The sequence below is a fragment of the Dreissena polymorpha genome, chromosome 1, assembly GCF_020536995.1.
Source record: "Dreissena polymorpha isolate Duluth1 chromosome 1, UMN_Dpol_1.0, whole genome shotgun sequence".
Lineage (NCBI taxonomy): Eukaryota > Metazoa > Mollusca > Bivalvia > Myida > Dreissenidae > Dreissena > Dreissena polymorpha.
The window spans coordinates 206423923-206435909 of record NC_068355.1 but is presented as its reverse complement, the minus strand read 5'-3'; the positions used below and the strand labels follow the sequence as shown (position 1 = coordinate 206435909).

The following is an 11987-nucleotide window of genomic DNA, read 5'->3' as shown; positions in this document are numbered from 1 at the left end:
TTTACATCCGTTTCATCATTTATCATTGTTTTATTACCCATGTGATAGACTGCTTCCCAGACTGCCATGCAGTTTTCTATTGGAGACTAAACAGTGAGAATTCTGTATAATTCGAACATAAAAAAAATGGACCACTTGTGTATTTAACCATTTCAGGCATGTGCCCACAACCATGTTAAAATGAGAGTAAATTTGTTTTAATATTAAGATTAATTAAATGAAGTAATAGCAATATTTATATTGATAACAATACTTTAGATCATGAAAAAAAAAGTATTCAAGTTGTGCTTGTTTGTGTTTTTTGTCATATTTATGCATACCGGGTACCTAATATGCTATATGAGACTTACAACTCCAACATTTGAGGAATTTCAAGCAAACTTTCAAAGAGTTGAGAGTTGCTGTTAACTAAGTCCCCAGCTCATGTTATCGTTGTATCTAGATGACGATGGTTGGGTTTTCATGCTTTTGTTGCTTTATATTTAAGTCTTTCAGCGCTGGAACCGAATTTTGAAGGCCTATGCAAACAGTTTGGATCCAGATGAGACGCCACAGAACGTGGCGTCTCATCAGGATCCAAACTGTTTGCTATTCTGATTGAATTTTTTTTTCAAATCGAAGAAAATGCTTATTTTAGAAATTCAGCAGACGACATTTTAGCAGACGACAGATTTCCCAGCATGCAAAGGGTTAAGTCCCATTCTGGGAAAACTGGGCTAAATGCATGTGAGTGAAGTTTCGTCCCAGATGAGTGCTACACAGGCTAGTGCAGTCCACACAGGCTAGTGCAGTCCACACAGGCTAATGCAGTTCACACAGGTTAATCAGGGACAGAATTTTCAGCCTAGAAAAGTGTCGTCCTTGATTATCCTGTGCGGACTGAACAGGCTAATCTGGGACAACAACTTATGTACATGTATTAAGCCCAGTTTTCCCACCACTAGGGTCATTTAACACATTTTGGTATTCAACATTGTCATGGTTTCAGGTCTGAAGGCCTCCGAGGTGTTTCTGGAGAAGTTGAAGTGTCGCAAGTGTGGTTACCAAGGTTACTACGAGCAACAGTACCAGGACCACATCGCCACTCACACGGAGGACATTCTTAAATGCAAATGCTGCAAGTTTGTCACCTTCGAAAAAGACGATCTCATAGTGCATTTTAAGGTAGGCCAGATTTGTAATGGTGGCCCAGGCATGGGTTTAAGATAATTTTCCCCCTGCTAATAGAAGATGATGATTATTTTTGGTTATTGAAATTCACTCTTGCCCCCTGTCAGTAGGCAACTTACTTGTTCCCAGGGCATTTACATTATTTGCCAGAAAATCCATTACCAATAGTTTCAAATCTAGGCGCAAGTTGTAGTATAATACCTTAATTTCAATGCAATAATTAAACCATCATAGCAACTGTTTGATTTATGATATTTCAGAAGAACCATCCCCGTTGCATCTGCAGTTACTGTAACTACATGTCTGACCAGGCCTACATTATCAAGAGACACACCATGAGGCACACGCAGGAGGGCTGTAAATGTGATATCTGTGGCAAAGTGTACAAGGTGAGGGTCACCTGTCAAATATGTTGCAATGTGTACCATGTAAGGGGTTGCGAAGTGTACAAGTATTCGCCAAGTGTACAGGTAAATGTTGTCATTTGTACAAGGTAAGGGTTGCGAAGTGTACAAGTAAATGTTGCAAAGTGTACAAGATAAGGATTTGTGAAGTGTACAAGTAAATGTTGCTATGTATACAAGGTAAGGGGTTGCAAAGTGTACAAGGTTAGGGGTTGCCAAGTGTACAAGGTAAGGGGTTGCCAAGTGTACAAGGTAAGGGGTTGCCAAGTGTACAAGGTAAGGGGTTGCCAAGTGTACAAGGTAAGGGGTTGCCAAGTGTACAAGGAAAGGGTCAGCTCTCAAATATGTTGCAATGTGTACCATGTGAGGGGTTGCCAAGTGTACAGGTATTTGTGAAGTGTACGGGTAAATGTTGCAATGTCTACAAGGTAAGGGCTTGGGAAGTATACAAGTATCTGTGAAGTGTAGAGGTAAATGTTGCAATGTGTACAAGGTGAGGGGTTGGGAAGTGTACAAGTATTTGTGAAGTGTACAGATAAATGTTGCAATGTGCACAAGGTAAGGGGTTGGGAAGTGTACAAGTATTTGTGAAGTGTACAGATACATGTTGCAATGTGTACAAGGTAAGGGGTTGCAAAGTGTTCCCAAGTATTTAAGAAGTGCACATGTAAATGTTACAAAGTGTACAAGGTAATGGTTTGCAAAGTGTACAAGGTAATGGTTTGCAAAGTGTACAAGTAAATGCTGAATAGTGTACAAGGTAAGGTGTTGTGAAGTGTAAAGTTAAATGTTGCAAAGTGCACAAGATAAGGGGTTGCGAATTCTACAAGAACATATTGCAAAGTGTACAAGTGAATGTTTCAAAGTGTTCAAGGTAAGTATGCAAAGAAAAGAAGTATACCAAATGTTAATGTATTATGTGGTTAAGTGTACATTTAAGACTGCAAAAATATTAGAGCCTCGTTGTGAGAAAACTGGGCTTAATGCATGTGCCTAAACTTTCTGTTTTAATGGAATTTTTTCTTTAAAGGAAGGCTTTTCTAAACAAAAATCCTGTATAGGCCTAAAGTGTCGTCCCAGATTTGCCTTAGCTTACTGCGCAGGCTTATATGAGATGACACTTTATGCACATGCATTAAGCTCTGTTTTCCCATAAGCCGTCTCATTGCTATTTTTCAGGACCAGTATGTTATGAAGATGCACGTGAAAATGGTGCACATGCCTGCAGACGTTCTGTACGAGTGTAACACGTGTGCCAAGAAGTTCTCCAGGAAAGCCCACTTAAAGCGACATTTGCGAATACACGAGCCAGAGAAGCCATTTAAATGTCACCTGTGCAACTACAGGTAGGGAATTCATGGTTACGTAACAATGCATATGCTGATACACGAGGAGCCAAAACACGTGTGTGAGGTCCTTTGAGATTTCTTTTAGCTGATTTCATTTTTTGTAGCGATACGTTTTTGAAATTTATCTATTAAAGTGGTTGATTGATTCAATTTGCAAAAATGGGGCTAAAATTTGTCTGCCAGTTTATGTGGATAAAAAAGCATATTTAATAAGTGCCATCTAGAAAAAAAGAGACTTCCAATAATTTTATAAAATAGTTTTTCTTCAGTTTAGAATTATGCTGATGTTGTATTTATTAGCCATGCTCTGAGAAAATGGGGCTAAATGCTTGTGAGTTAAGAGTCATCACAATCAGGGGCAACACTGTCTACTCTAATGGTGTTTTTCTCGCTTAAAGGAAGTCTCTTTATAGCGCAAATCCAATTTAGGCAGAAAGTGTCGTCCCTAATTAGCCAGTGTGGACTGCAAAGGCTAATCTGAGACAACGCTTTACGCACATGCAGTAAGCCCTGTTTTCTCAGAGCTACACTCATATTTCAGTGAAATATTGTTCCTTATGTAGGGGTTGTGAGAAATCGGACATCACGAAGCATATGCTGATACACGAGGAGCCAAAACACGTGTGTGAGGTCTGCAGCAAGTCCTTCAGGCATCTCAAGAACAAGGAACTCCACATGAAACGGTGACAAGTAGTCCAATACAGCCAGTTATGAGTCGTCGAGTTAAAGTGGTGAAAAGTAGTCCATTACAGCCAGTTAAGAGTTGTCGAGTTAAAGTGGTGACAAGTTGTCCATTATAGCCAGTTATGAGTTGTTGAGATTAAGTGGTGACAAGTCCATTACAGCCAATTATGAGTTGTTTAGTTAAAGTGGTGACAAGTCCATTACAGCCAGTTATGAGTTGTTGTGTTAAAATGGTGACAAGTATTCTGTTACAGCCAGTTATGAGTTGTGGAGTTATAGTTGTGACAAATAGTTTGTTACAGCAAGTTTTAAGTTGTCGAGTTAAAGTGGTGACAAGTCCATTACAGCCAATTATGAGTTGTTAAGTGAAAGTGGTGACAGGTATTCCATTACAGCCAGTTATGAGTTGTCGAGTTAAAGTGGTGACATGTGGTCCATTATAGCAAGTTTTGAGTTGATGAGTTAAAGTGGTGACCATTACAGCCAATTATGAGTTGTTGAGTGAAAGTGGTGACAAGTAGTCCATTACAGCCAGTTATAAGTTGTTGAGTTAAAGTGGTAACAAGTAGTCCATTACAGCCAGTTATGAGTTGTTGAGTGAAAGTGGTGACAAGTAGTCCATTACAGCCAGTTATAAGTTGTTGAGTTAAAGTGGTAACAAGTAGTCCATTACAGCCAGTTATGAGTTGTTGAGTGAAAGTGGTAACAAGTAGTCCATTAGAGCCAGTGATGAGTTGTCGAGTTAAAGTGGTGACAAGTATTCCATTACAGCCAGTTATGAGCTGTCGAGTTAAAGTGGTGACAAGTAGTCCATTACAGCCAGTTATGATTTGTCGAGTTAAAGTGGTGACAAGTAGTCCATTACAGCCAATTATGGGTTGTTGAGTAAAAGTGGTAACAAGTAGTTCATTTGTGCCAGTTATGAGTTTTTTATTTAAAGTGGTGACAAGTATTACGTAAAAGCCAGTTATGAGTTTTCATATTTAAAGGGTGACCAGTAGTTCATAACAGCCAGTTATGAGTTGTTGAGTTAAAGTGGTGACAAGGATTCCATTACAGCCAGTTATGAGTTGTTGAGTTAAAATGGTGACAAGTATTCCATTACAGCCAATTATGAGTTGTCAAGTTAAAGTGGTGACAAGTATTCTGTTACAGCCAGTTATGAGTTGTTGAGTTAAAGTGGTGACAAGTATTCCGTTACAGTGACTATAGTCCATTACAATCAGTTTTGAGTCATCGGGCAAAAATGGTGACAGGTAGTCCATTATAGCCAGTTATGTGTTGTCAAGTTGAAGTGGTGACAAGTGGTCCATTACAGTCAGTTATGAGTTGTCGAGTTAAAGTGGTGGCAAGTAGTCCATAACAGTCAGTTATGAGTTGTCAAGTTAAAGTGGTGGCGAGTAGTCCATTACAGCCAGTTATGAGTTGTTGAGTAAAAGTGGTGACAAGTAGTCTATTATAGCCAGTTATGTATGAGTTTTTGAGTTAAAGTGGTGGCAAGTTGTCCATAATAGCCAGTTATGAGTTGTAAAGTTAAAGTGGTGACAAGTAGTCCATTACAGTCAGTTATGAGCTGTAAAGTTCAAGTGGTGTCAAGTAGTCGATTATAGCCAGTTATGAGTTGTCAAGGTAAAGTGGTGACAAGTTGTCTGTTACAGCCAGTTATGAGTTATTGTGTTAAAGTAGTGACAAGTAGTCCATTACAGCTAGTTATGAGTTGTTGAGTTAAAGTGGTGACAAGTAGTCCATTACAGCCAGTTATGAGTTGTTGAGTGAAAGTGGTGACAAGTAGTCCATTACAGCCAGTTATGAGTTGTTGAGTGAAAGTGGTGACAAGTAGTCCATTACAGCCAGTTATGAGTTGTTGAGTGAAAGTGGTGTCAAGTAGTCCATTACAGCCAGTTATGGGTTGTCAAGTTAAAGTGGTGACAAGTTGTCCATTATAGCCAGTTATGAGTTGTCGAGTTTAAGTTGTGGCAAGTTGTCAATTATAGCCAGTTATGAGTTGTCAAGTTAAAGTGGTGACAAGTAGTTCATAACAGTCAGTTATGAGCTGTAAAGTTCAAGTAGTGACAAGTAGTCCATTATAGGCAGTTATGAGTTGTTGAGTTAAAGTGGTGTCAAGTAGTCCATTACAGTCAGTTATGAGTTGTTAAGTTCAAGTGGTGTCAAGTAGTCCATTATAGCCAGTTATGAGTAGTCGAGGTAAAGTGGTGACAAGTTGTCTGTTACAGCCAGTTATGAGTTATTGTGTCAAAGTAGTGACAAGTAGTCCATTACAGCCAATTATTATTTGTTGAGTTACAGTGGTGACAAGTAGTCTATAACAGTCAGTTATGAGTTGTAAAGTTCAAGTGGTGTCAAGTAGTCCATTATAGCCAGTTATGAGTTTTTAGCTCACCTGATTGCTCAGGTGAGCTTTTGTGACTGGTCTTTGTCCGAAGTATGTCCATCCGTTAACATTTGCTCGTAAACACTCTAGAGGCCACATTTCTTGTCCCATCTTCATGAAACTTGGTCAGAAGCTTTGTCCCAATGAAATCTCGGCCGAGTTCGAAACTGGGTTGTGCCAGGTCAAAAACTAGGTCACTAGGTCAAAAAAAAGAAAAACCTTGTAAACACTGTAGAAGTCACATTTCATGCCCAATCTTCATGTAACTTTGTCAAAATGTTTGTCTTAATGATATCTTGGTTGAGTTCAAAAGTGGGTCAGATCCGTTGAAAAACATGGCTGCCAGTGGGAGGGGCAGTTTTCCTAATTTGGCTATAGAGAAACCTTGTAAACAATCTAGAAGTCACAATTTTTGCCCAATCATCATAAAAGTTGGTCAAAACATTGATTAAATTGATGTCTCGGACGAGTTCGAAAATGGTCGAGATTGGTGAAAAAACATGGCCGCCAGTGGGCGGGGCATTTTTCTCTATATGTATATAGTGGCAGTTTTCCCTATTTGGCTATAGAGAAACCTTGTAAACACTCTAGAAGTCACAATTTTTGCCCAATCATCATGAAAGTTGGTCAAAACATTGGTTTTATTGATATCTCGGACGACTTTGAAAATGGTCGGGATTGGTGAAAAAACATGGCCGCCAGTGGGCGGGGAATTTTTCTCTATATGTATATAGTGAAAACATGTGAACACAGTAGAAGTCACATTTTTGGCCCTATTTTCATGAAATTTGCTCAGAACATTTGTTTCCTTGATACGAGAGTTGAGTTCAAAAATGGTTCCGGTCAATTGAATAACATGGCTGCTGGGAGGGGGCAGTTTTCTGATTATGCCCCCCCCCCCCCTTTCGAAGAAGAGGAGGTATATTGTTTTGCTCATGTCGGTTTGTCCGTCCACCAGATGGTTTCCGGATGATAACTCAAGAGCGCTTATGCCAAGGTTCATGAAACTTCATAGGTACATTGATCATGACTCGCAGATGACTCCTATTGATTTTTAGGTCACTAGGTCAAAGGTCAAGGTCACGATGACCCGAAATAGTAAAATGGTTTCCGGATGAAAACTCAAGAACACTTATGCCTAGGATCATGAAACTTCATAGATACATTGATCATGACTCGCAGATGAACCCTATTGATTTTCAGGTCACTAGGTCAAATGTCAAGGTCACGGTGACCCAAAGCAGTAAAATGGTGTCCGGATGATAACTCAAGAACACTTATGCCTAGGATCATGAAACTTCATAGCTACATTGATCATGACTCGCAAATAACCCCTATTGATTTTCAGGTCACTAGGTCAAAGGTCAAGGTCACGGTGACCCGAAATAGTAAAATGGTTTCCGGATGATAACTCAAGAACGCTTAGGCCTAGGATCATGAAACTTCATAGGTACATTGATCATAACTCGTAGATGACCCCTATTGATTTTCAGGTCACTAGGTCAAAGGTCAAGGTCACGGTGACCTGAAATAGTAAAATGGTTTCCAGATGATAACTCAAGAACGCTTAGGCCTAGGATCATGAAACTTCATAGGTACATTGATCATGACTCGAAGATGACCCCTATTGATTTTCAGGTCACTAGGTCAAAGGTCAAGGTCATGGTGACCTCAAATAGTAAAATGGTTTCTGGATGATAACTTAAGAACGCTTATGCCTAGGATCATGAAACTTCATAGGTACAATGATCATGACTCGCAGATGACCCCTATTGATTTTCAGGTCACTCAGTCAAAGGTCAAGGTCACGGTGACCTGAAATAGTAAAATGGTTTCTGGATGATAACTCAAGAACGCTTATGCCTAGGTTCATGAAACTTCATAGGTATATTGATCATGACTCGCAGATGACCCCTATTGATTTTCAGGTCACTAGGTCAAAGGTCAAGGTCACAGTGCCAAATAACATATTCACACAAAGGCTGTCAAGGTCACGGTGACTCAACTTAGAAAAATGGTTTCTGGATGATAACTCAAGAATGCATACGCCTAGGATCATGAAACTTCAAAGGTATATTGATCATGACTTGCAGATGAAAAAATGATGAAACTTGACCAGGATGTTTGTCTGGACAATATCTAGGTCAAGTTTGACATTTGGTAAAGATTGAATGAACCGACTCCTCTCAGGTGAGCGAACTAGGGCCATCTTGGCCCTCTTGTTAAGGTAAAGTGGTGACAAGTAGTCCATTACAGCCTGTTATGAGTTGTTGAGTGAAAGTGGTGACAAGTAGTCCATTACAGCCTGTTATGAGTTGTTGAGTGAAAGTGGTGACAAGTAGTCCATTACAGCCTGTTATGAGTTGTTGAGTGAAAGTGATGACAAGTAGTCCATGACAGCCAGTTATGAGTTGTTGAGTTAAAGTGATGACAAGTAGTCCATGACAGCCAGTTATGAGTTGTTGAGTTAAAGTCGTGACACATAGTCCTTGCTTGTTCTGGGAAAAATACAGTTTCTTCCCAGATAAGCCTGTGAAGTCTGCTCAGGCTAATCAGAGACAACTCTTTCTGCTTTAAACGAATGAACAAACCAATTATAAGGGGGGTAAGAGAGCTTTATTACTAAATCAAAACCTTACTACAGCTCCATAAAACTAATGCTGAAAAGCGCGCATGGTATGAATATACACCCAAAGACAATAATAAGCGTAATTAAATATGTGCAAAAAGCCAGCAATACAAATAAACAACATGAGAAATTCAGAAAAACAACAACATAAAATTGGCGCATTTCAATTACATCGGTACACAAAGCATTAATATACATAAAAGATATTTGCCAATCAATGTTATATATAAAAGCACATCAAAGAAACCATCATGATGAGGCGCACAAAGCCAATAGATAATGGCCATACAAAAGAACCTTATTGTTGCACTTAAACGAAATGTTCCCAATCCACATTTAGAAAGTAGATATTAGTGATCCGGTTTTTGGAGAGATTGTTGTATGTTTTGGATAATTTTAAATCTGGTATTCACTTCGTTCGATATGTAATTTTGGTAACAGTTCGACCGCCGGTCGCCTAGCGTTTTAATTGCCTCCGTGGAAAGTCCTATAGTGTAACAATAAGTTGCTCCACCCCGTCGTAAGGAATGGGAGGAAATATCAGATGTGGTATGATGGTCTAAGCAATGACCTATTCTAGCCATGAATTTTATCACTTGGGGCCTCAACAGTCCATTAGCGCTAAAGACAAAGGCGGGCCCATTTGTATCAGCCTGGTGGGTAGACTGAGCGGCGTGGAAAATCGCCTTGACAGGACACAGTTTATGGTCTTTCATGCGCGGCAGGGGTACATCGAAGGGTCTGAAACAAAACTGGATTGTCTTACTCCAGCGAAACTGCATGAGGGCTTCCCACGGATAGAAATTTATGTACTGTCTGCAAAGATGTTTATCACAATCAAACTGGGAACTAGTGTCTAAGATCACATTGCTTTTGCGTAGGAGACCGAAAACATGGTGAGCGCCACTGCCCACGCTGTAGCATCCAACGAGCATGATAGATCCAATTGATCCAGAATCACGTACAGCATATTCGGAGTAATTGGGCTTTTCCGCGTGATATGATCTCCCAGGTGATGACGTATTCCTTGTAAAACATGTGAGTTTGAAGTTATTTGGAAGTGGATTAGGTAGTCCCCATTCAGCATGAAGAATGCGAATAATATTCATGTATTGTTTGATTGAGTTGAATTTTAAAGTGTGTGACAGAAATGCTGCGCAACGACACAGCTTTGCAGAAGAAGCTAGCACAGCTGTATATCCAAACTTATTGCAAAAGTTAAGATAACTTTTCTGATGGGAGGAATACGTTCTGTTAGTGTTGTGGGATAACGCATTGCCATAATAAAAGGCTACCCTGGGAACGAGGTCCTCTTCCGCAAGAGAAGTATTGCCTGTAATTAAAAATAACCACAATTTGCCATATTGTTCATCAGCCTAAGATAGCCATGCTGTTCATGTAGTCGCAAAACGCTACCTGCTAGGGTATTGAAAATGCCTGGATAAAACAGAGCCCGAATTCTTAAGTTATAAATTGCGCTTAGCCAAAAAAACACGCCGTAACAAATCCATAACCACAGGGTGTCTACAAGTATTCTTATTAATGATTGAGCAAGCCGCCATATTATCATATTGTCGACTAGTCCACAGATGTGACCAGCGTCTAACGGCTACTTCTAAAGATAACACTTTGAGGTAGTTTATAGGTAGTTTTGCAGTTTGTGTTGCCCAGGGCATGTAAATAAAATCCCCCTGATAAAACGCTCCGCATACAATTTTACATGCATCGATACCAACAGACAGAGCCGACCTATAGTCAATTATTTGCATGGTACAGTTAAACACTTTCATGAAATTAAGCCACCAAACTAAATCCAGCTTCATGTCCCTGGTTACATGGGTTCGGGGGCTACTAGCACGAAGTGTGTTGGCACGGTCAATTAGACATCGCAGATGGAAACGCCCGCCATATATGCATTGTGTGATCCAGTTTAGTTTACCGACAATATGCTGTATATGTCTTTTCGTAATTTTACGCGATTCATCGTTTTCTGAAGTAGTCCGTGAATTTCCTGCAATTCTGTATTTGGTATCCGAATTGTCATAGTCACCGAATTTAGAACCAGGCCGAGAAATGTTATTTCCTGCGCTGGCCCGTCTATTTTGTTATAGTTTATCTGAAAACCGAGCTCGCGTAATAGCCGTAAAAGTTCAAGGAGTGCCATTTCACAAACTTCAAACGAATTGCCCAGGATTAAGAAATCGTCTAGATAGACCACTATTGCATTGAATCCTCGTTTTTTCATTATTGCTCGCACGGCTTGGGTCAGGGAGTTAAACAGTAGGGATGATCGGGAGGCCCCAAACAGGAGCCGCGTGTTGGCCATGTATGTTGCCTTGGTGTCATTAGAAAAACGCCATTTAAGACCAGTTGCTGCATAATTTGATGGCTGTATTCTAACAGTTCTGTAGGCATTTTGAAGGTCTAACTTTGCCATATAACAGTATTGAGACATTAAATCCATGGCATCCTTGGTCGACTGGTATTTGAACATTTCCGTGTCTGCGAAGTCATTCACCGCTCAGCCTGCTGGTCAACTACAATTGTGAATTAATCGTATTTTTGATGGATCATTTCCCTTGGGTATAGATCCGAGTGCTGAAATGATGGTAGGCTTTTCTTCGACAATTTTATAATGCCCATTTTCAATCTCCTTAAGAATATGGGCCTCTGTTTGCACACGCGTAGAAGGTTTATGGCCGAAGAATAGTGAGTGCTCTACTGCAACACTGGTACGTATCTGTGTCGGCTTTATAATGTGAAATCCATTTTTAATTTTAATTCCTGAAAGAAGAAATTCACAATCTGCGTAGTCAGTCAGTAGGTATTATTCCCATGCCTCATAATTTAGTGACTTAGGTCGGTATTCTGGTTTGTTTATTTTTTTGCTTATGAACGCGTTGATTCTAGAGAAGGCATCTTAGAGTGTCTGTAACGACAATTGTTTCTAATGGACACGACCCCCTGGCTTTGAAAATTCTACAGTCTTGTACGCTGTGGTGTTGGTTGATCGCCGAAGTCACCGTGGGCTTTGTTCTTTAAGGAACTAACATTTGAAGTTTCATATGTGGTGAAAAAGTCCCCCACTTCATGTTCGGCCTGGAGCTCTCAATAATGTTAGTCGTAACCCAAGACACTAGACCACTTGTAAATGTCCGGGAATTCAAATATCCTTGTGGTGTATGCCAAGTAGTATTCAACTTTTTGACGTTGTAGCAGGTTAGTCAAAAGAAGGTGATTGAGAAGCCCCATGTTTGCAGCACCCCATTCTTCTTTCTGAATGTCCAAGTATGGGTGTTTATCATCTATTTTTAGCACAAGTGTCTCACTTTCCTTTGATTGGAGCTCATACTCCTTCC

General features: G+C 40.0%; 1 protein-coding gene across 1 annotated transcript in view; it reads left to right on the top strand.

Moving 5' to 3' along the window:
- Positions 1 to 900: 900 nt before the first annotated feature.
- The window catches only part of LOC127864725 (zinc finger protein 728-like), a 93589-nt gene continuing 82502 nt past the window's right edge, over positions 901 to 11987 (top strand). Inside the window, exons 1-4 of the mRNA XM_052404610.1 lie at positions 901 to 1164; positions 1431 to 1559; positions 2754 to 2920; positions 3487 to 3606. Of these exons, the coding sequence (XP_052260570.1) occupies positions 979 to 1164; positions 1431 to 1559; positions 2754 to 2920; positions 3487 to 3606 (602 nt within the window). The 5' untranslated portion in view covers positions 901 to 978. The remainder of the gene's footprint in view (positions 1165 to 1430; positions 1560 to 2753; positions 2921 to 3486; positions 3607 to 11987) is intronic.